Source organism: Mobula birostris, chromosome 6 (genome assembly GCF_030028105.1).
Source record: "Mobula birostris isolate sMobBir1 chromosome 6, sMobBir1.hap1, whole genome shotgun sequence".
NCBI classification, from domain to species: Eukaryota; Metazoa; Chordata; class Chondrichthyes; order Myliobatiformes; family Myliobatidae; genus Mobula; species Mobula birostris.
Genome location: NC_092375.1, coordinates 169925622 through 169951149, shown reverse-complemented (window position 1 = coordinate 169951149; position 25528 = coordinate 169925622). Strand labels below are relative to the sequence as shown.

Here is a 25528-nt window from a genome sequence, read left to right as displayed (position 1 = left end):
GCATTAGAGAATGGTGCAAAAAAAAAAATCCAGTGAGCGACAGTTCTACGGGCGAGAAAGCCTTGTTGATGAGAGAGATCAGAGGGGAATGACCAGGCTGGTTCAAGATGACAAAAAGGCAACAGTAACTCAAATAACTATGCATTACAATAGTGGTGTGCAGAAGAACATTTCTAAATGCACAACAAAGTAAAGATCAAGTAGAGCACAGAAAACAACATACTGTGCAAACGCAAATATAAATAAACAGCAATAAATAACATGAGCACGAAATAACAAGATAAAGAGCCTTTAAAGTGATAACATTGGTTGTGGGAACATCTTAATAGATGAGTGTAGTTATCCCCTTTTGTTCTAGAACCTGATGGTTGAGGGATAGTAACAGTTCTTGAACCTGGTGGTATGAGTCCTGAGGCTCTTGTGCCTTCTACCTGATGGCTGCAGTGAGAAAACAGCATGGCCTGGATGGTGAGGAGCTTTGATGATGGATGCTGCTTTCCTACTACAATGTTTCATGTAGATAGGTTCAATGATTGGGAGGGCTTTATCCATAATTTACTGGGCTAGATCTACTACCTTTTGTAGGATTTTCTGTTCAAAGATATTGGCATTCCCATACCATGCCGTGATGCAGCCAGTCAATACACTCTCCACTACACATCTATAAAAGATCGTCAAAATTTTTGATGACATGCCAAATTTCCACAGACTCCTAAAGAAGCAGAGGCGCTGTTGTGCTTTTTTTGCAATTACATTCATTTATATGATGCATCTAAGACATACCTTGTGAGATAGTAACACCCAAGAATTTTAAGTTACTGACCCTCTTCACCTTTGATACTCCGATGAGATCTGGCTTATGGACCTCTGGTTTCCCTCTCCTGGAATCTACTACCAGTTTCTTGGTCTTGCTGACATTGAGTGAGAGGTTGTTGTTATGTCACCAATCAGCCAAATTTTCAATCTCCCTCCTTTTCACTGATTCATCACCACCTTTGATATGACCCACAACAGTAGTGTTATCAGCAAACTTGAATATGGCATTGTAGCTGTGCTTAGCCATAGTCATAGGTGTAAAGCGAGTAGAGCAGGGGGCTAGGCACACAGCCCTATGGTGCACCTGTGTTGATGAAGATCATGGAGGAGATGTTGTTGGCAATCTGAATTGACTGGGGTCTGCAAGTGAGGAAATCCAGAAACCAAATGCACAAGGAGGCACCAAGGCCCAGGTTTTAGAGTTTACTGACTGGTTTTGAGGGGATGATGGTATTAAATGCTCAGCTGTAATCAACAAAGAGCACCCTGATGCATGCATCTTTACTCAACAAGTCAAACCTTGAAGTGGATGGGCTATAGCAGCAGAAGACCATGAACATACACTCAGTGAGCACTTTATTAGGTACCTCCATCCTTCCATACTAACCCTTCCCCTTCTTAGAGCACTTTCATTCCACTATAGGAGACTCAACACTGTTCTTCACTTCTGTTTTCTTTTCCTAGGGACTCCAGTCTTCCCAGGTGAAGCAGCAACTGATTTCCAGTTCTCCCAATCTAGTCTACTACATAGCGTTCACAATATGCTCTCCTATACTGAGAAACTAAACTCAGATTAGATAACCATTTTGCAATACCCTCCTCAGGTATCCAGGCCTTTGGGATAAAGAGGCCCTGAAACGTTGTACCATTTAATTAGATCAGTCCTGATCTACACCTAGCAGGTGAATTCTGAGACAACTGATGGGAACCTGGGGAGAATAAAGAATGGAATTAATGTAGGATTAGTGTAAATGCTTGTTTGGCATTTGATGTGGTAGGCCAAAGGATCTGCTTCTGTGCTGTGTACTTATAAGTCTTTCTATCTATATGCTCATCTGCGTGGATAAACCATAGTACATCAGCTAGATCTACTGTTTGATTGATTTACATGCAACAGCTAAGCAGAGAGAACCTGGCTTTGAAGTAGTTAAATGTGGACTTCTGTGGACAAATGAAGAAATGCATTCTATCAATTTCACAACTACATTTCAAAAAATTCAATAATAATCAGCTTGATTAATGCAATAATCCTTCATTTTCAGTATGATCAAGTCCTATATGTTAACTAAGTAAATAGCAGAGTAGATTATAGAGAAGAAACTGCACATTTGTTACTAGCTTGTGACCACAGAATCATTTCAGAAAAATCAGTAAATTACCCCCAAGCTCACACCAAATCTTTTTCGATGAATGGTGTACTTGAACAACAGCAAGCAGAAAGCTAACATCTTGTACTTGTCGCAAACAACAGGAATTCTGCAGATGCTGGAAATTCAAGCAACACACATCAAAGTTACTGGTGAACGCAGCAGGCCAGGCAGCATCTCTAGGAAGAGGTGCAGTTGACGTTTCAGGCCGAGACCCTGACGAAGGGTCAGGACGAAGGGTCTCACCAGCAACTTTGATGTATGTATCTTGTACTTGTCACTTGTTAAAGCTCAAGGGTTTCATAAAGGAAGTTTTATATCATTCGCAATGTTATCCACAGATATTTGTGTTTTTTTAAAACCTTTTAAGCCTCCAGACTCTGGTTATTTTTCCTTCATTTCATGGCACCATACATTTCTAGATCATACTGCCAAACTCATCTCAATTCGAGAATCTATTATTGTTTTGCATTCTACTGCTATCACCTATCATTTTCCTCCTTACAGTTTAATGCTGGCATTTGACCTCCAGACATCTCTCCAATTTTATCACAATTCTTGGGTTATTGGCCTCTCATTTTAGACTACTTCATATTTCCCTATCCTCTGTGCTCCAGGTCTATTTTACTCAATGCCAATGGCAGCTTTAATTTGTAGTTACTCTTAAGGATTGTACATCACTGTACAATGTGGGAGAACATTCAGCATCCAATCATTTAGAACAGCTGGCAGCAGGAAACAGAAATGTCACAAATGAAGTTGGACGGAGGACAGTGAGGCACTGTGGATAATGGGACTGCCCAGTATAGTGAGTGAGAGTTCAGTCATCCCTAATTTAGGATAATTGCTAGTCTAGGAAAGCAAATGACTGAAACAATGAGCAGTCCAATTAAATTGTCATCAATTCTTCTTCCCCCAGGGAATCTTGCAAAAAGTGCTAGAAACCACTAAACAAAGTTGGGACTTTGAGAATGTGACTTTAGATATGAAATGCCCATGGGATATTAAACAGAATTAAATTGCCTATGATATGCATGCAAGTAGAACTCACAAGAAACGGTAATCATTTGTTTTTTTTAAATTTTTGAATCTTCCTGCTAGATTCAATACTGGGTTGAATGAGAATGATACCATTGGGGAAACAGCCCAGGGTTTGTTTTTATTTAAAGTTAAATGCAGTGAGATTCATGCATCAAAAAACTGACCACTGCCATTGCATTCTGGTTTATGGCAATGAATCATTGCTTAATTTACTTAACCTTAGTTTATTATATATACATTCTAGGTGATAAACCCCCATTTAATAAAGTAGTAATTAAATATATTTAGCAACTAGCACATGAATATTCAGGACATCTTATTTGTAAGAGTTAATTTAATTATTTTTCACCTTTTAAGTGTCAAAATCACTAAAAGAAATTTACCCTTGTGATTTTTTAAGAAATAAATTTAATCTTAGAAAACTGTTGCTCACTTCTTATGCTGAGAATCACTACCACAGTAGTTTGGTGAAGCAGTCAAGCACAAACCAACAACTGATATTCTCGGTCACCACAGTAAACAGTAATTACGGAAAACTATAATCCTTTTCAGAGCGTTCAATTCCTTCCATTGCTAAGTACAGCAGTAAAACCAACTGTAACGGCACCAGGACTAACAGTTTTTAAATTATTCAGCTGCCAACCTATATTCGAAGACTCTCTGAAGATGACTATTTTCACTGCAAGAAAGGGACAAATAACAATTTTCTTTTCCAACTTACCATATTTCTAGGCTTTCCTTTATCCTGTTCACAAGAAGTGTCATGCGAACTTGAATGTGATGGAATGCTGTTGTCAGAAGTTGCAGCTTCTTTACGACTATCCCCAAACCAAGAAAAAGGCATGCAAGTTGGTATAGACGAAATTGAATCTGCAGCTGAAAGGTTACCACCTGACCTTTCAAGCAATTCTTTTGATCCCCTGACAAACAAAAACAATGGTTAATAATCATCATATTCAAGATCCAAATAACAGGATGAGAAAAACAAGCAGCTCCCATCAAAACTATGAACACATATTATATAGTTACAATTTTTACATAAATTTAAACACCAACTGTGTCATGGTCTCATATCTGAAAGATTAGCAGGCTTAATTTGTAGCAAGATACCTGTTATCAAGTGAAGTGCTTTGGTCTTCCTTATCTAATTTCTTGCCTTTTCCACCAGATTTTCTTAATCCACTTTTTATTCAAGTCAAAGAGAGATGAGGAAGGAGGAAAAAAATTATATGAACAGAAAATTTTGCAAATATTCTCCACTACTGCTGACCAACATATTACTTAAAACAATTAAAATTGACTTCTGAAATATCATTCACTTTTTAAAAAATTAACTTGACTATTAGTTTCTAGTACCTGAAATTATATTCAATTAAAATATGCTTTTACTTTACTATTTGTTTAGTTTAGATCACAGGAGAAAACAAGATTAACTGTATATACTGCTGAGAAGAAAAACAGTCAGATTTAGTGTAACACCCAAAATACTGGAGGAATTCAGCAGATTTAATTTTCTGTCACAGATGGGCATACAATGCTGATTCCCAATTCCAATTCACTAAATACTCTTCTCAATCACTGTTGAACAAGTTGTTACTAAGCCTCAACTTTGGTGGTGTAATGGCATCAGCACCACACTTCGAGGCGTCTGTTCCCAGGTTTGAATCTGGTAGGCTCCTTGCACACTTTCCATCTGTGCTGGGTTGAGCATCGAGCTAGCAAACCCAGCCTTATAAAAAACAAATACTAAGGAAACGGCCAAAAACACCACCCGATGCGCCACAAGGTGAGTAAAGGAACAACAACGAGCAGTTTCTCAGGACCGAGGTTAATTTACTTCCAGTGTAGTTTGTGCATTTTGATGTGAGGTAAATTTAGGAACTGCAAATTCTTACGTAGATGAGGCAGGCAGTTGCCTACAGAATGGTGAGGATGGTAACTGGAGAGATGGTCTGTTGTGCTCTTGATGCATGGACTCAGGATTGTCAATATTATCCCATATAATTTGAATGGTCATGAGCTACAAATTCCAGACAGCCAGTGTGAATTTTGCCATTTCATCAGAGGCTTTGAGCGCATCCTTGAATCTCTTTCTTGGATACCAAACAATCTTTCCATGGCAGAACTCTAAACAGAGTGTCTGCTATTGGGCCTGGTGTCGGGCACGCGAGTAAATCTACCGATCCATTGTAACTGAGTGTAACTCCACATGAATCCTGGGATAGGACCTGGCAAAGTACTGACTTTGGTTCACTTATCCTTCCAATCGATTTGGAGGATCTTGCAGAGGTAACGTTGCTGAATTCCATTTAGTGAAGTAAAATGTACACTGACAACTTGACAATTCAGGCAAGGGCCCTGAATCCAAGGCTGTTGAATTTAAAACTGATTAGAGTATTAGGTAGTATAATACTATATGCCTTGCTAGTAAAGTCAGTTCTACTTGCACAAGAGAAAAAAAAAGTGTAGGCCACTTGGCCCGTTGAGCCTGCCCGACAATTCAATATGATGCTGGCTGATCTGCTGCAGACCTCATCTCTTCTTCTACAACAGCTCCTCGTAGATGCCAATTCAGAAATTAACCTACTTGCTCTTTACGTACCACTAATCATCCGGTCGGCTTAACCCTACTGGACAGAGAATCACTACCTTTGCAAGAGAAGTTCCCTTGCATCTCAATTTTAAATGACTACCCTATCATCTTGTTACTATGTTCCCTCATTTGAGATTTTCCCATTAGGGGAACATTTTGACATCATGTCCCTTGACGATTTCACATGTTTCAATAAGTTCACCCTTAATTTTTCTAAGCAGAAAAAAAAAACAGATCCAATTCCTATACCTGTTTGCGACTACATGATAGAAATTGAACTTGGCCATACTTTGGATAGGAAATTTAAACTCAGGGTGAAGCAGATCAATGTTAATCACTTTCAGACCAAGCTTGAAATGTGATATGGGTTTGGCAAAACTCTGATAATCCAACACTCTCAGGCATTCAGTTGTGCAAGGCTAGTAGATTTCTAGATGCTTGGATATTTCTTAGACCCTAACACACTTTTACTAAAACGCTACATGAATTTCCTAATACATGTAAATGTATATGGCGAATAAAGTTGATCCTTGATTCTTATTAAGAGATGTTTCACATTAGTATAGTAAATTTTCAAGTAAAATAAATGAGTTTAATGCAAGCATAAGTAAAAGCACCCAGTGATCTTAAAAGGAGCATGGGAAATGGAGTCCAGTGGACTTCAAAAGTAGTACAGGAAATGATGCCTAAGTGTGTTTATTGGGCCAGTGAGAACAAAGACCATGGTGAACCATGGAGCACAGGAAACAGAACTAAATGTTGATCCATTGCAATTTCCGTGGATTATTCAAGTTTTATTGTAGTATTATGTGGATACTTAATTTAATAGCCACAATGGAAAAATGAGAAATATTTTCAAGGCGATGAAAAACATACCCAAAATCGGCAAATCTTCTCTTGGATTTTCCTGATAAATTTTCACTTCCATTGACTGGTTCGTCTTCACTTTTCTTGCCTCCTGCCAATGTGAAATAAGTATATTTTGCCGATTTATAACTTTGCTTTTAAGAAGTTATCAATAAATCCAGTGCATATGACACAAAGGAAAACCTAAGCACAATTTGAAAAGATGCCCCAAACCACCTTCTGATTTAAAACTTACATACAGTAGAACAATATATGAACATATATTGATAACAAAATAATAAATCAGTCATCATAAAATGGTGGAGCAGACTTGATGAGCTGAATGCCTAATTCTGCCCCTAGCTTTAGGGTTTAACACTGAATTCAACATCACAGATTAAATAGGTTTTCAAAGTTCAAAGTAAATTTCATTGACGAAGTAGATATATGTCACCATATACAACCCTGAGGTTCATTTTCCTGCGGGCATACTCAACAAATCTATCGAATAGTAACTATAACAGGAACAACGAAAGACAAAAACAAAACAGTGCAAACACACCAGCCAGTTGGTCAGCACAGATCTTTAATATTTAGGAAGGATTGAAAATCAAGTGATGTACAAATGAATAATTATTTAATTCCCTTGAATGTGATATATCCTGGCAAATAATCTATCTGAGCCAATTGCAGAGCAAAATCTTGACCAAGTACCCTTTCTTTGTGTGGGCAAATCTAGATGATTGCCAAATGGCAAATAAGGACTGTGGGACATCGCAACCAAAACCACTTCCATTACCATATGCACACTCTAATAACACTGAATGGACAAGAAAATCAGAAAGGTGGTCCCATTGTGATAACACAAAAATAGTGAGGTCATCTCTGACACCTTAGGGATCTGATATTTCAAGAACTGCAACTGTGAGAATGACCTGCACTTCACACTTGAGGTATAAACCAAATATTTACAAAGCCATGCCTGAAATGTCTTGAAGTCCTTTTGAAGTACACTAAATGCTATATGGAAAACAAAGCAGCCAATGTATGGGGGTGTTTACACATAAAAGTAACGACAAGGTGACATGTTTTATTGATGATGGCTGAGGAATAGATATTAGCCAAAATCAAAATTTGGAAAACAGACCTGTTCTTCTTTAAAAGTGGTTCTTGGCTTGACATCACATTTAAAAAACATAACTATCTCATTAGAATACATGGGTACCTTGCTTTGTAGTCATGACTCCTGCCCAGGAACAAGAATGCAAATGGCATCAACACTAAAAGGGGTCTTTATAGTAGAGACAGTGCTCTATGCTGGAAACCTTAAACAAACTTTTGCCCTTGCTGGTGCTATCCTCAGTCCACAGCTTAGTGTGGAAAAGTTCCTTGTGAGAATTGTGCTGAGGTGCTCCACGGTGAAAAGTCCAGACGTTCAACTCTGAAATGCGGGCTCAATGGTGCATTCAGAGCAGTAGGCAAATGTAGATCATTGCTGGGGACTGGTAACACTAACTTTACCATCACTGACCACTCAAATTTGCAGTCTCTCTCATTGCTCTCTTTTAGCCATGTTGGAAATGCCACCTCTGCAGTTTTCCAGTGCATCAAGCTCAATTTAAGATGCGCACATGTATAATTATTTAGCGTACAATAAATTTAGAATTCAAAATCAAGAAATTCTAGCAGCTGGAAATCTGAAATAATAACCAAAATACTGGATAAAGCAAGATATTAGGCAACATAAAACCATAAGACAGGAACAGAATTAGGCCATTCGGCACATCAAATCTACTCTGACATTCAATTATGGCTGATTTGTTTGCTCTCAACCCCAATCTCCTGACCTTTCCCTGTATTCAAAAATCTCCAATTTAAATATACCTAATGACTTGGCTTCCACAGCTGTCAGGGGCAATGAATTCCATAGACTCTCCACTGACTCTCATAACTACCTCGACTTAAGGATCGCGGTTTCCCTGCTGTCATCATCAATGATGCCCTCACCCGCATCTCCTCCATTTCCTGCACATCGGCCCTCACCCCATCCTCCTGTCACCACAAGAGGGACAGAATTCCTCTTGTCCTCACCTACCACCCCAACAGCCTCTGGATCCAGCACATTATCCTCCACAACTTCCGCCACCTTCAATAGGACCCCATCACTAAGCACATCTTTCCCTCTCTACCCCTCTCTGCTTTCCGCGGGGATCGTTCCCTCTACGACTCCCTGGTCCACACATCCATCCCCACGGTTCTCCCAGCCAGCACATATCCCTGTAAGATTAAGTGCTACACCTGTCCCTACACCTCCTCTCTTGCCACCATTCAGGGCTCCAAACAGTCCTTCCAGGTGAGGCAACACTTGTGAGTCTGTTGGGGTCATCTATTGCATCCAGTGCAGCCTCCTCTACGTTGGTGAAACCCAATGCAGATTGGGGGACCACTTCATCAAGCACCTCTGCTCCGTCCGCCACAACAGACAGGATCTCCTGGTTGCCACCCACTTCAACTCTGCTTCACATTCCCATTCGGATATGTCCATACATGGCCTCCTCTACTGCCAGGATGAGGCTAAACTCAGGTTGGAGCAGCAACACCTCATATACCGTCTGGGTAGTCTCCAGGCCCTTGGTATGAACACTGAATTCTCCAACTTCCGGTAATTCCCTCACCCTCCCTTCCCCTATCCCAGTTTCACTCTACCCCCTCCCATAGCTGCCTACTACCTCCGTCATGGTTCCACCTCCTTCTACTACTCATTGTGCTTTCCCCTATTCCTTCTTCACCTTTCCTGTCTAACGCCTCCCCCACCCCTTTATCTTTCCTCTTACTGGTTTTTCACATGGAACCTACCAGCCTTCTCCTTCCCACCCTCTCTCCACCTTCTTTATAGGGTCTCTGTCCCTTCCCTCTTCAGTCTCGATGAAGGGTTCCGGCCCAAAACGTTGACTGATCGTTTCCACGGATGCTGCCCGACCTGCTGAGTTCCTCCAGCGTGTTCTGAGTGTTGCTTTGACCCCAGCATCTGCAGAGTATTTTGTTTCCACAGATTTACCACCTGCTGGCTAAAGAAAATCCTCCTCATCTCTGTTCTAAATGGACATCCTTCTATTCGGATGCTATGTTCTCTGGTCCTAGACTCTCCCACTATCTAAAACATTCTCTCCACATCCACTCTATCTAGTTCTTTCAATATTCGGTAGGTTTCAATGAGATCCTCCTCAGTCTTCTAAACTCCAGTAAGTACAGGCCCAAAGCTATCAAACTTTTCAGACTTGGGAGCATTCTTATAAACTTTCTCCAGACCCTCTTTAATGCCAGCACATTCTTTCTTAAGTATGGAGTCAAAAACGGCTCACAATACTCCAAATGTGATCCGACCAATGCCTTATAAAGCCTCAGCATTACATCCTTGTTTTTATATTCTAGACCTCCCGAATTGAACTGAATCAAATTTCCCTTCCTTATTACAGACTTAACTCACAAGTGAACCTTTAGAGAATCCTGCACGATGACTTCCAAGTCCCTTTGCACCCTTGATTTCTGAATTTACTCCCATTTAGGAAATAATCTAAGCCTTTATTCCTTTTGCCAAAGTAAGTTCATGACCATACACTTCCCTACACTGTATTCTACCTGCCACTTCTTTGCCCATTCTTCTAATCTGTTCAAGTCCTTCTGCAGACATCCTGCTTCCTCAACACCATCTGTCCTTCCAAGCATCTTTGAGTCATCTGCAAATTTGGCCACAAAACCATCAATTCTGCAATTCAGATAATTAATATAGAAGGTGAAAAGAAGCAGACTCAATAACGACCCTTGCAGAACACCACTAGTCATCAACACATCCAATCTTACTTTCTCCCTCTCAAACTGCAGCGTGAATTCTATTATATTATGAACACTTGCCTCTGAAGGGTTCCTTTATCTTTAGCTCCCTCAGCAAATCTGACTCTTTGCACAACACCACATTCAGATTTGCCGTTTCTCTAAATATATATGAAGAGAAAAACAGGGTTAATATTTCAGGCCAATGACCTTTTATCAGACCTTCCTGTTTAAAGATCACGTACCTGAAGCATTAACTCCATTGAATGCAATTTCAAACACCTCCTGTTTTTACTATTCACTCAGAGTTACTGAAGACACTCATAGACCTGTTAATAAAGCTTTGATATGAATAATTCAGATATATAGTAATTAAACTATGTTTACCATCGTTCTCTTTCCTTTTTCCTTTTATTTCTCTTTTCCTTATCTTTGTAAGAAATGATGAAGGAGAACTGGATGGTGCTGATACTTTGGTAAGAGACTGCTTTGAGCTAGTGCTACTCTCGGTTGTCTTATGAACTGGCGAGGAACATGGTGATGCAGAAGGACTTTGATCATGCAAACTGATTGTGCTTGCCACATCAGACTTTTCTTCTACCCCCTCATCTTTCGTAGATGTCTCAGGCAAAGGAACAGATGTATTTTCAATAGCTTGTACTGAACTCAAGCTACTTTGAATGCATGATGCTTCCGCTTGCAGAAATTCTTCATTATTCTCTTCCTCCTCATTATTCTGAAAATTAGGGAGAAAGAATGTCAAGTTGTTAACATGGGCAGCGTATACATAACATTTGGCAAATCAATCAAATATGGAAGAAAGTTATGTCTCTCTGCATAAGCTGGCTTATTCAAGTAAGAAAAAAAAGACATATCATATTGACAAGTTTTTATTTTGTATTCGTCTATGCAAGTAATTAATAAAAATATTGAAAAATAAAAGACGTTTCATGTATTTGACCATGAAAATAATTTAAAAGATGGCTTTCAAATCAGTTTCTCTTTATAACTGTTTCTTTATAAAACAGAGATCAAGCACATTTTTAAAATATGGGGCCCAAAAATTAACAGTTGCTTCTATCCAAGACTATAAATGAGCTCTGATTGAGGCACGCAGGAGGTGAATAGGAAATATTAATATAATGTTTGTAACTTCTAGCTCTGAAAGTTTCAATTTAATAAATGGATCCTCTGTTAACATTAATAACCTCAAAGCGCCTTTAAATTGGGGACATGATAGAATCTTCAGTGATAAGATGTTGACCTACAGCAATCAAAGTGTAAAATTTTACCTGCTTTCACTGGCTTCACTAGCAAGTAACAAGATACCAATATCTTTATTAAGTTGAGAATATCAACATTCAAAATAAACTTCAAAAACAAAATGTTTGTGAAATAGCATTGAGAGAAATTATTGATCAGTACTAATATACTTGGTCACATCTAACAATCACTTAATGATGAAAGGAAACACTTCATACTGTAAAGCTTATATTAGAGTTTTAACACAATTTTGTATGTTGGATAGTATTAGAAATGACAAACATGTGATCCAAAATATGATTCATTGAAGCTTCACAAATCCATTATCAAGAAGAGCTGATGGACAGCTGAATACAAAATGAAAAGCTTTTATGTTTTTTTGATTACACATGAAATTCACATAGTAAAAGTTTCAAGACTGTAGGAGCACTGGTGTAATAGGAATAACATGAAAGTTCTGTGTGGACAGTGTATAATTTTTTTTTGAAAATGTCATAGAAAAATTTTAACAGTTCTGCACAAAGTTTACAATGATAGATGTGTCATTGAGATTCCATATAAATCTCAAAGTATGACATTACAAAAGTGCTTGAGAAAATTTCATGGAAACTCCCAATGAGCCAGATTTTCTTATGCCTTGTTACATAAGCTTGCTTGTTCAATTGTTCTCTTGCTAGAAAGCTGCTGGAAGTGCAGGAAGAACTACATGATTGTTGGAACCATAGTGATCAAGAGGAAAAAGTGCATCACCTTAACCAAGGAAAAAGTGGATAAATTCTGGGTTTCAAAACTTAGAGGTTCAATACGATGTGCACACAAATAAATTAATCCCCAGTGTACAAAATAATAACACAAATTTTCAGCAATTCACTACTTAGATATTTTAGCTTTTAAAGACCGTTATTTTTAATAACCGAATAAGTTTTCATATATAGAAATATCCTAATAATAAGTTCCAAATATTTTTCAGAAAGTTTAGGATACACCATTTTTCTTAGCATTTTATCCAAGGCAATTTTTAAGCAATCACTTACTGTAATTAGAAGACATATTAGAGAAAATATATTTGAACCAGTTGTTTGTTATACTTCAATATGTTTTTCATATTGTTTGAGAATTTTGAGCTAATAACCCCACTGCGATTTTTTGTTTATTTCTATCAGCTGAAAGTCATATAAAATGCAGCAACACGAGAACTCGGTCTCGTCATTTCCTTGCTCCAGAACTAGCATGAGCACTCAGCCCATTTACACACAAATAACACCTGTTCCTCTTGACACAATTAACTGCAGTTTTCATAAGATTTTTATATAGCCTTGATTAAATATTTTGTTGTTATAAAAAGATAACATAGATAGCATGTTCTGATTAAATGCTGATGAAATAGTAATTCTTCTTCCACCTCCAAAGGCTCTTCCCAGCTCACTCACTACCCTGAGCATTTTCTGTTTTTATTCAAGTTAGAAGCTTAGGTAGCTTGTGTGGAAATACACGGTTAGGATAAAGGAAGTTGATCACAACAGAGGAATGTGGAAAGTGATACACCACAGCGAGAACCTCAATTTGGGATTTTCTTTTGTTCTTTGTGTATATATGATTCTGATTTGAATACAAAATCTTAAAAAAATGATGGCACAGATTTACACAGCTTGGCCAGGCCCTACTGAAATGCTGGAAGAAGCATTGTTTGTGGTGTAGTTTTGCTAAATCGTTGAAGAATAAATGAATGTAAGTATGCAATGGGAGAGTTACTGAAGGATTAATATTTATGGTGAAGAAGATGAAATAAGAATGCAGACGATTGAAGACATACAAGTAATGAAATTTGGGAAGAAACCATAAAAGTGTCAAGGCTTGTGCTAATTAGTCAGTTTTGGATACTCCTTTACAAAGTGGACATTAAAATCTATGTTATGGCTCAACAGCGTCATATTAGGAAGGAAGAAAGCAGAGTCCTGAATCTATACTTAAGACTATGTCTAATCCCACATAGCAGAGTACACTGATAAGTATTATCTACTTGAAAATTAGTGAGAAAATTCTTGGCACAAAACCATACTGGGCCATGATATACTTTGCTAAGGGTTTTGCAAAAGCAGAAGCCATTGCATTTCCTAAAGCAAAACTATATAACTCCTCAATTGTATGACGGGGTTCTAATCCTGAGAACTGTTTGTAAACTAGTTCGAAAACAGAAACAACTGTGATGGGAAAGTGAATAGGACTCAGAAAAGTGGCTTAGAAAATTAATCAAACGATAAAATTATATTGCCTTTACCTGTATTATTTCATTCTCATCACCAGCTCCAAGATATTCCTTTAGTTTTAATCTAGAAGGAGGCTGCCTTTTAACTTTCAAGGCAAGCTGTGCTCTTGCTTTGTGTGAACTTGTATCTAATCGCTTGGTTTTTGGAACAGCCTCGTCAAATTCTGAAATGTTAAAATAGAGAAAAGTATAAATTTTGAATTCAGTCAAGTACCTATTCTTTTGATAGGACATAGAAGGAAACTTTTGTCATCAGACATAAATATAATCAATTTTAGAAGTCCCTCACAATTGCTATTGTTACTATAATTCATAATATTTCTGTCAAACTCATTTAAAATGTCTCCGTATACCAACTTACCACAAATCTTTGAAGTGCTGCTATATTCACACTCCTCAGGTTTTGGAGCTATAAAAATAGAGGAAATGTATTTTAATGAAGACATTTATAAAAATTCTACTGTTCAGTTAGGAATATCTTATTGCTGGAGATCATTGTCCATTTGTCCAAAGTGTTAGATCTGCAAAGATGCCAATACAAATTTGAAGTCAAAAGTTTAAAAAAATGCTCTCTTCCTTTTACTGAAAAAAATCCAACATTTTGAGAAAAATAAATTTATTTATCTTTCTACACATTCTTTCACCATCGGAGATGGTCCAAAAACAAACTCTGTAAAAGAACAAAAAAGAAAAGAAACAGAAATCTTAGGCACCCATACTTATTACAAAAGGAATTTTTATAACTTGGATTATCCACTTCCTTTTTCCACTACCACAGTAAATTGGACTCAACTGTTGAAATGCAATAGTTCCACCAAATGAATTCTACAGCAAGACAGAAGGAAAAAAAATCACATTTTTACTCGAGCAACTTTTGTGACATTTCAATGTGCTTCACAACTAATAACATATGCTTGAAATATACTATTAATGGTAATGTAGAAAATAGAGTAAGGTCCTACAAATAGCAATATGATAAAGACCTTTGAATGAAGATGAGTGAAAGATGAATATTACTCAGGGAATCAGTGACAATTTCACCATTTTATTTGAAATAACTCTGGTAATTTTTAAAAATATTCTGAGAAGAAAGGCATTAATTTTAAACTTCACTTGAAAGGCAATACTGTGTCAGTCCAGACTTCTGTTCTCCAGTCTATGGAGAGGGACTTGAACCCAGAACCACCTGACTAAGATAAAAGAATATTTACAACAATGTCAAACACAAGGATATTGTTGCCTTGCACAAGTATCCTCACATAGGTTGTGTCAGCAAGTAGCCAAACTGAAGCAACAGCAATGACCTTTGCATTGTGATGGGAAATCTTTAGTTAGAATACAGCACCTACTTAATCACATTCACCAGTCAGTGGTGCTTAACTTTTGCCTTGTAAAAATTTTCACTTTGCCAATTAGTGAAATAATTGCAGCTTTAGTCATGAATGCAAAGTGTTTTTATTTATATTCTACCACAGGTATCTGACTTTGCTGTGCAGGCCATCACTTAATACTCATTCCTATCTGGGCAATTATATAGAACAGTACAGCACACGAGCAGACCTTTGGCCCATGATGTCTACGCCAAATTAAACCAACCTTATCTGCTTGCCCGTGATCTGTATTCTTCATTTCCTGCCTGTCTTATGTCCACCTAAATGCCTCTTAACTGCTACTATCATATCTGCTTCTATCTCCTCCCTCTGCAATGTGTTTCAGGCTACTAACACTGTGTAAAAAAATTGTCTCCAACATTCCTTTAAACTTTCTCCCTCTCATTTTAAAGCTATTGCCCTCTGGTATTTTACTTTTCCATCCTAGAAGACTTTGACTATCTACCCTACCTCTATCTCTCATAACTTTATATACTTCTATCAGGCTCCCCTTCACCTTCCAAAGCCAAGTGTGCCCCTTACAGCTAATACTCTCTAAACTCAGGCAATATCCCGATGCATCCTCTCCAAAGCCTCCATATCCTTCCTTCATAACTGCACACAATGGTCCACACTTTTCATACAGATTAATAAGGTTTTCCTACCTTCACTCAACACCCCAACCAATGAAGACAAGTATGCTGTACACCTTCTCTTCCATTCCATCCGCTGCTGCTTTCTGGGAGCTATGGACTTGTACCTCAGGACTCCTTTATACGTCAATGCTCCATTTACTGTAACTTTCTACTTACTTGTGACCTCCCAAAGAGTAACACCTCTCATTTGTCTGGAATAAACTCCATCTGCTATTTCTCTGCCCATATTTCCAACTGACTGATATGCTGCAGTATCATTAGATAGCCTTCCACAGTTTTCACAAATTCACCAATTTTCATGTCACCTACAAAGTTACTAATTAGCCTACCTTCATCTTCTATTCGAATCATTTATATACATCACAGACAGCATAGGTCTTAGTACTGATCTCTGCAAAACAGACCTGGTCACAGATCAAGTGGGACGCAGTAAGACATTGGATTGCCTGTACCTTTATCTTTTGGATCAAAGTTTCAAAAGTGCATTTATTATCTAAGAATATATAAATTATACAACCTTAAGATTTGCAGTTGCAAAGCAAGGAACCTTAAAGAACCCAATTAAAAAATTAAGCCCCAACACCTCCCCCGCCCAGAGAAAGAGAAAAAAAACCAATCATATAGACAATAGAAGTGAGCAACAACAACAGCATTCCGAACCAAATTGAGTCGTAAGATCCAAGTCCCCAGAGCAGTTCGGAGTTGTCCCAAACCCTCAGTATTCAGTTCATCATATTAGTGGGGCAAATTGCCGTAAAGTTTGCAGACAAAGCACAGCAGCCGGGAGCTGTCCAAAAGCCTTAGCATCACGGAGGGAGGAGGCCCCAGACTATCAGGGCCAGCATTTAAGTTTCCAAAACTCATACCAGGATCTGGGCCCCGCTGCCAGCGAATCTGGGCCCAGGTTTCACTGCTGAAGGAGCCGTTCTCAACCTCTCCAAATCGGCTCGGTGCCCAGAATGATCCAACCTCACCCGACTCCCTGCCTTTCCCGACTTTCTGGGCTGGCAAGTTTGTCCGAACCGCAGATTGCACCTCGCATTAGGACTCAGGCCTCACTGCAGCAAATCACTCTGGGCCTTGAACAAGCCATCCATCAATTTGCTTTGGATCTGGATTTTGCTGCCAAAGAAGCCATTCTTGACCTCTCCAATTTGGCTTGGCATTTAGAGCAATCCATCCTCGTACCCAGCTTAGTTGGACAGTAATCCGAACTCCTCTGTCTCATCTGCTCCTCTCTGAATTGTCCACTCCAACCAGCACCCCAACTCCAAGCGCGTTGATTTTACAGTGCACCAGCTGGGCACATCCTGCAAATTCACTTTGCCTTCGCTTGCTTCTTCATTGCTTCCAGTGATAGTTCACAATAATTTACTTTAAAAATGTTATTAATAATGGTTTCAATCAAATTTCTTTGCTTTCGAACTACTGGTAAGCTGTTGCAAGTCTTTGGTAGTGCTACCTTAAACCAGGAGATCAGCCTACAATGAGGGAACCTTGTGAAATATTTTACACGTAGATAACATTCAATCACCTTCGTCACTTTCTAAAAAAGCTCATACAGATTCATAAAATATTATCTCCCCTACACAAAGCTATGTTACTATCTTTAATACCATGCTTTTCCAGATGTGGGTAAATCCTATCTTAAAGAATCTTGTCCAATAATTGCTCCACCACTGCTATAAAACTCACCAGCCTATAATTTGCTGGATTACTCCTATTACTATTCTTAAACAATGGAACAATATTGGCTATTGTTCAGCCCTCAGGGGCCTGCTTGTGGCTAAAGAAATACAAAGACCATGATCAAAGTGCCAGCAATCTCTTCTCATGTCTCCCTCAATAACCTGAAATAGATCCTATCAGCTTCAAGAGACCCAACACAATCTCCTTTTGGATATCAACATGCCCTAGAATATTAACATACCCCTCTTTAACCTCGCTGTGCATCCTTCTCTTTGATGAATACTTGGAGTGCCTTGAAAAAGTATTCAGCCCTCACAACTAGTTTCACATTTTACTGTCCCATTTTCTAAATTTAAAATATATTAAGTATTATTTTTGAGCTAATCTATAAAACATCGTGCATCATGTCAAATCAAAAGAAAAATCCCAAAACCTGTCAACAATTTACTCAAAGTTAAAAACTAAAAATTATGATGTTGAAAAAGTATTCATCCACTTTGTAATTACTATGCTAACTTTCCTCAGGTGAAATAATTACCTTACCAACTCATACAATTTGCTGATGTAGAAAATTGGAGGATCACCTATTTTCAATGAATTCATAAGAATAAATACTCCCTCTCTCTGAAGGTATGGTAGATTTTCAACAGACCAAACCAAAATGAAGACAAAAGATCATTCAAGTGCGTGGAATAGGCTGCTGGCGGTGGCAGTGGTTAACAACAGGGTCTTTTAAGAGACTCCTAAATGGCTACATGGAACTTAGAAAAATAGAGGGCTATGGGTAAAGCCTAAGGTAGGGACATGTTTGGCACAGCTTTGTGGGCCGAAGGGCATGTATTGTGCTGTATGTTTTCTATGTTTCTAAGACAAGTTAGGGAAATTATAATAGAGAAACACAAATCTGGCGAAGAGTACAGGACCATCTCAAAGGCACTGAACTTACGTACCTCGGAGCTCGATGCAGTCTATTGTGAAAAAATGGAGACAATACCACAGCAGCACTGCCTAGGTCAGGTCGCCCCTATAAACGTAGTTGTTGAAGAAAACTGGCATTTGTAAGAGAGGGGATTGTGAAGCCAACAGTCACTCTGGGTGAGCTGCAGAAGTCAGTGGCTGCAAATGAAGATGAAGTTCATGGCTCCACAATCTCTACGACATTGCACGAAAAGGGTATTTATGGAAGAGTGGCAAGGAAGAAGCCCTGGCTGAAAAAAAGACATATCCTTACCCATAAAAGCTTGTGGTTGGATGAGACTAAAATGGAACTTTTTGGCCCCAACACTAAGCAGTACGTAAGGTGTAAATCTAATAATGCAGATTAGCCAGGTAACATCGCCCTTACTGTAAAGTATGGTGGAAGTAGCATCATGCTCTGGGAATGCTCTTCAGCAGCAGGGACTGGAAATCTAGTCAGGATTGATGGGAAGATGAATGTTGCTGAATACAGAAAGATCTTGGATAAAAATCTGCTTGCCTCAACCAGAAAGCATAAACTGGGGAGAAAGTCAGCACCTAAGTGCAATTATGAAGAAAGCACGGCAGCACTTCTACTTCCCTAGGAGTTTGTGAAGATACCACATGATAGCCAAAACTTTGACAAACTTCTACAGATGTATATCAAGTAGCTGAATCACAGCCTGGTATGGAAACTCCAACGCCCTTGAATGTCCATCACCATTGAGTACCACTACACAAAACACTGTCACAAGAAATGAGCACCCATCATCAGGGTCTCCCACCTCCCAGGACATGTTCTCTTCTCTCTGCTGCAATCAGGAAGGTGGTACAGGAGTCTCAGGACTCACACCATCAGGTTCAATGATAGTTATTACCCCTCCCCCCAGCCATTAGGCTCTCGAACCAAAGGGAATAACTTCACTCGCCCACAACATATGGACTCACGTTCAAGGACTCTTCATCTCATGTTCTCAACATTTATCACTTATTTATTAATTATTATTTCTTTCTTTTCACATTTGCACAATTTGTTGTCTTCTGCACACTGGTTGGATGCCCAAGTTGATGAATCTTTCACTGATTTTATTATGGTTATTGGATTTTTCGAGTATGCCCACAGGAAAATGAATTTCAGGGTTGTATATGGCGACAGATATGTACTTTGACAATAAATTTACGTTGAACTTTGAAGTTTGTCTTTCAACAAGACTCAAAGCACTCTGCCAAAGCAACCACGGAGGGGCTTCAAATGAAGAAAACTGATGCCCAGTCAAAGTCCTGACCTTAACCTAATCGAACACCTGGACTGCTGTTCATTGCTGCTCCCCAACTAACCTGGCACAGCTTGAGCAATTTTTCAAGGAGGAGTGGGCAAACCTTGCTCCACCACGTTGTACAAAGCTAAAAGAGACTTATCAAAAAAGACTACTAGCTGTAAAAGCTACGAGAGGTGGTTCAACTAAGTACTGAGCAAATGGAAATGAATAAGTTTGAACTGCTGACATTTTAGTTTTTCATGCTTTACAATTTCCCCTGCTTTCTGGGTTCTACCATGAAAAAAGTAGCATGTGACTCACAAATAAATATTCTCAGTAAAATTGATCAAAATCAGTTGTAATTCCCAGGTAGTAATACTTACTCATGTGAACAAAGGGCCGGGAGCTGAATATCTTTACAAAGCACTGTATGTGGTGCACATGAACGACCTTGCCCAATTCCTTTTGTCCCTGTATGGTCCTACCCCTTCCCTAACTACCCTCTTATTTGCCACCATTTCAAAAAGTGACAAATTTTGTGACAGAACAAGATAATTTAAGTTGGGACATATGAGACAATCAGCATCAATCACAAAGAATGACGAAGTAGGACAGTTTTAAAGATCTACCAAAGAAGTGGCATTAGCAAGTTGGATTGGTCTCTCCGTGCTCTTTAAGTCTATAATTCTCTAGTAAGAAATTGAGTTCTCTAAGAAAAAGATGTCGAGACCAGGAGGAGGAGAGAACAAACTGCAGTAGCATCCATTTTAAACACATTTTTTTCCATCACCAACACCTCGTTTCAAGAGGGGATAAACACAAGACCTCTTGGCAAGATTGTTAATCCAAGCATAAGAACTGAGGAAGATATAGCAAGTACATCTGGATCAGCCATTCCATAAGTGTCACTGATCACTACCCCATTCAGTTTCATCTCCATCATCCGACCCCCAGAACAGCAGCTGCAAGTAAACAGTGAAGTTCTCAAAGACAGAAAATAGTTTGTTCTTTGACACTGCTGCACAAACAAGCTATTGAATCTGAACAACAGAAGGCTTGAAATGCCCACACCATCAGGAATGTCAAATGCCAACCATAATTATCATCTCGCTGTAAACAGATTCTTGGCTTCTCCACTGTAAGAACAAGGATAATGTTATTAAAATGATCAAAAATCAGGAATTGATCAACAGTAAAATCAAGGCATTTAGGAATTGGAACTTCCAACATGCCAAGTCATGAGAAGTTTCTAATTCCCTAATATTGACTGGCACCTCTTTGGTGCAAAAGGTTCAGACTGGGAGGATATTGTTGGGTGTGTCCATGAAGGATTTCTGACATGATATGTAGACAGGCCTTGAGAAGAGGCTATACTAGATCTGGTACTAGACTAGGCACAGTAGCATAGTAGTTTACAGTACCAGCAAACGGGTTCAATTCTCGTCGCTGCCTGTTAAGGAGTTTTTACGTTTTCCCTATGACCTTGTGGGTTTTCTCTGGGTGTTCTAGTTTCCTCCCACAGTCCAAAGACATATTGGTTGGTAGGTTTATCGGTCATTATAAATTATCCTTTGATAAGGCTAGAATTAAATCAGAGGATTGCTCGAATGTGCCACTCGAAGGGCTGGAAGAACCTACTCCACGCTGTATCTCAATAAATAAAAACTGAACCCTATCAGGTGACAGATCTCTAGGTGTGTGAGAATTTTGGAGATAGAGACCACAACTCTCTGACCTGCACCATTGCCTTGGATATGGATAGGAGCAGATGGTATGGGAAAGTATTTAATTGAGGGAGGAGGAATTATGATGCAGATTGGCAGGAACTTGGGAGTGTAAATTAGATGTACTCAGGGACATGCACAACAGAAAAGTGGAGGCTCTTTAGGGGAGCACATGCATGGGATTTTGGATAGGTTTGTCCCATTGAGGCAGAAAAAGGATAGTAGGGTGAAGGAACCATAGTTCAGGAGAGTGCAGAACATCTAATCAAGAAGGCTACTCAAAGCTTAGGAAGCAAGGATCAGCTAGAGCTCTAGAGAGTTGCAAGGTAGTCAGGAAGAATTTAAGAATGGATTTAGCAGAGCGAGAAGAAAACATGAGAAGGCCTTGATGTGTAGGTTTAAGGAAAACCCCACAATGTTTTACACATTTGAGTGTTGGGTAGGGACAGAAGAGGAAACAAGTGTCTGGAGCCGAAGGAGTTAGGGCAGATCCCTAATGAATACTTTACTTCAGTATTCACCAGTCAGAGGGACCTTGACCAAATGTTAGGAGAGCATGGCTATTGACAGGTGTGACTGATGTTGGGGTCTTCTGGTCAAGCAAATTTCACGACACATGCTGGTGATAATAAACCTCATTCTGATTCTGAAGTAGGTGTCCAGGTGTATTGCAGTATCTGCTATTATTATGTGGGAGGTAGGATGAGAATTGGGCCAACATTTTCTATGGTGGGGGGGGTCCGGAGAGAAGAGAAAGGCATTTTTTTTAAGAATGGAGATGAGAAGGAATTTCTTTAGCCTGCGAGTAGTGAATCTGTGGAATTCTTTGCCACAGGCGGCTTTGGAGGCCAAGTCATTGTGTATATTTAAGGCAGAGGTTGATAGATTCTTGATGAGCCAGGACATGAAGGGTTACGGGGAGAAGGCTCGAGACTGAGGCTGAAAGAGAAATGGATCAGCCATGATGAAATGGCGGAGTAGCCATTTTTGCTCGTTGGGCAAAATAGTCTGATTATGTTAGAACACGTTGATGTTAAGAAAGATGATGTGCTGGAACGTTTGAAAATCTTTAGGATTTTGTTTAATTATAATTAACTTAGATCACTTTGTAGAGATCTGTTTTCACTTTGACATGAGTCTTTTTCTGTTGATCAGTGTCAAAAAAGCCAAATAAAATCCACTGTCATTCAATGTTGTAAAATAATAAAACATGGAAATTTCTAAGGGGGGGGGGGAGGAGAATACTTTTTATACACACTGTATACTATATGAAATGTCACAAAATCTATTTTGGAAGAAAATGAAAAATCAAATTATTATTTAAGTTGGAAGAGACTGCAAAATATTGATGAACAATATCATAGCCAATGTGACCTAGTGTTTAGACAAAGAAGAGCCTTAAAACATCAAACTAAGTAAATCTTTCCTTTTGTTGGAGTTCTTTACAAACATTCCACATTACTTTTGGGGATAATGATTGCACAAAATAAGGGTCTATGCGCACACCAAGGCATCTTTCAATCCAAGTTCACACACATCAATGAACTACATTTTCAAACTTTATAGTTTGTAGAGTGCAGCAAATTAAGGCCTTGTGATATATTTTCATGAACTGAACTTGCACCATAAAAAAATCAAGGTGAATTTCTCCAATATAGCATAAAATTTGTCACATATAAAGTTTCATTTATACAATTTAATCACAATGTGCTACTCAGAAATCAGGACAACATCAAAAAGGTACTTTTAACTTTTCATGTTTTTGACTTACTTAGGTTTATCACATCATTTTCTTCAGTGCAAATTTCTTCAAGTTGTTCTCGATTTTCGAACACTGGTTTTACTTTGTCCAGTTCATTGCAGCTGAGCAAGGTAGATGTCTGTTGAGTAGAATGCAGTTCATTTTCTAGCTCTTGAATCTGAAGGATACAAAAGCGAATTTAGCATTTCCTTCCATAAACTAAAGTGCTTTGTTCACAAAGAGTAACTATTTTAATTGTACTCTAACCTTCTCATGCAAATCCTTCAGCTCTTTTGCATGTTCCTTTTCTTGATCTTCCAGAATTTTCCTGTGATCCTCTTCCTTTCTAATAAATTCAATCTCTCTAAAAGAGAAAGAAAATTGAGGTTTTGTAGAAAATTCATATAACTATTGCAAAGAAATACAATAGTTTTAGTTACTCCAAGCACAAAATAATCACTGAACTGGCAGGAGTAAAGAAAATTTAATTGAAAACCCACAATATCTAACTTACATTCCACATTATTAATCAATAGCCAAATACTTTATGGCTCAATGATCGTGTTCCTCAAAGGATTTTAATTATGATCCTTGTACATGTGCCTAACCAATTACTTCATCCAAACCTTTAAAACATGTTAATCATATATTTTTCCACCAGCTCTGTGATTTGGTTTAGTAAACTGTCAAAGCCTTTTCAGTCTCCAATTAAAAAGTTCCCATAGACATTGCTTGATGGGGCTGTGCTGGATGCAAGGCTGTGGAAGCCAGAAATTCAGTGTAGTCAGCTGTCTAATCAGCAAACTATGGAAAGGTATTGAATTCAATATGTCCTGGAGTGAAGCATGAGGTCATATGCTTGTGTGTTTAACATGCAGCACATTTCCAACTTTGTGCTTCACTGCAGAGATGTAGATGTCTGGAATGTACTGATCTGCATATTGCTGTTACTAGCAGTTCAACGTAGAACTGGTAGTTAGCGATCAGCACGTTTACTCAATCAGAACTTATATCAAATTAGAGAATGGAATTACCAGAGGTTAAAGAGGTGTGTGTGGTGGTGGTCTGGAGTGTTGGAGGTAGTTGCAAAGAAAGATTGAAATACAATGCAATAAACCTGGCATAAAAGTTCCACAATTAGTTTATTAATAAAGTTTACAAGCTTTGCTACTTCATTGTTCGAGTGAATGAAACGCTTACTTCTGTTGATATTCCTTTATCAGTTTCTTGGCCTTGTTATATTTCTTCTCTAATGCATCATACTGAGACTGGGTCTCTTTCAATTGCTCGTTCAGTGATTTGCAAAGGTTTTGTGCCTCTAACCAATATTTTTCCACCTTTTCATATTTCTCCTTGTTCTCTTCAACACTTTGCTGAAGCTTTTTCTTTGCATTTTCCCACTCAGTCTTCTCTGCTTCAGCGATTTTCAGCTAGTGGAAATGAAGGACAATCTCAGCAAATGGAAATGAAGCACACTAGAACAATCTACACAAGCACATAATTTTTTCATTCCTAACTAACTAATTGAAAAATCCACACAACTCAGATCTTTGCTGTACTGTGTGCATAAAATGAATTTGGGAGTAGATATACAAGTTAGAAAAATTTTGAATCCTATGTCACTTTTTTTTTTATCTCTGAAGAACTTGAACAATCAATAATGATAGCATTTTCTTCCATGAGTATCTGTCTCTTCCAGGTAATTTTGATTTTATTTTAAGCTGAGCTGAGAATTTCCACATGTGACCAGGATAATGCTAGTATCCTTTCAACAATGGACTCAGATAATAGGCTTTCATGAAATTGTATCTCTACTTCACATATGCAGGCTACTAACAACTAATGTTTTTCATATTGTTTGCACATTTTTGGGCCTCACTTTCTCTCATTCTTCAAATGCAGTACTGCTTGTTTTGTAGTGATGGTGGAAATGTCATTCCCTCACCTTCCCCCGATTAATGACCTACAATCATCCGAAGCATGTTCACACACCATTTAGACTAAAAGCCCCACTAGTACTTTTGTCAAACAAAGTAAATAACAATATTTAAAAATAAAAAATCTAGTGTGCATAATTTAAAGAAACACGACTAAATTTAAGGCAAAATT

The 25528-nt window shown here is 38.5% G+C and overlaps 1 protein-coding gene across 1 annotated transcript in view; it reads right to left on the bottom strand.

Annotated features, from left to right (window-relative positions):
- Positions 1–25528, bottom strand: part of LOC140199569 (neurabin-1-like) — a 73159-nt gene that overhangs the window by 7844 nt on the left and 39787 nt on the right. The window contains exons 8-16 of the mRNA XM_072261857.1: positions 24620–24849; positions 23687–23783; positions 23450–23597; positions 14385–14432; positions 14036–14187; positions 10882–11230; positions 6694–6775; positions 4335–4406; positions 3946–4144 (exon numbers count right to left, since the gene is read on the bottom strand). Of these exons, the coding sequence (XP_072117958.1) occupies positions 3946–4144; positions 4335–4406; positions 6694–6775; positions 10882–11230; positions 14036–14187; positions 14385–14432; positions 23450–23597; positions 23687–23783; positions 24620–24849 (1377 nt within the window). The remainder of the gene's footprint in view (positions 1–3945; positions 4145–4334; positions 4407–6693; positions 6776–10881; positions 11231–14035; positions 14188–14384; positions 14433–23449; positions 23598–23686; positions 23784–24619; positions 24850–25528) is intronic.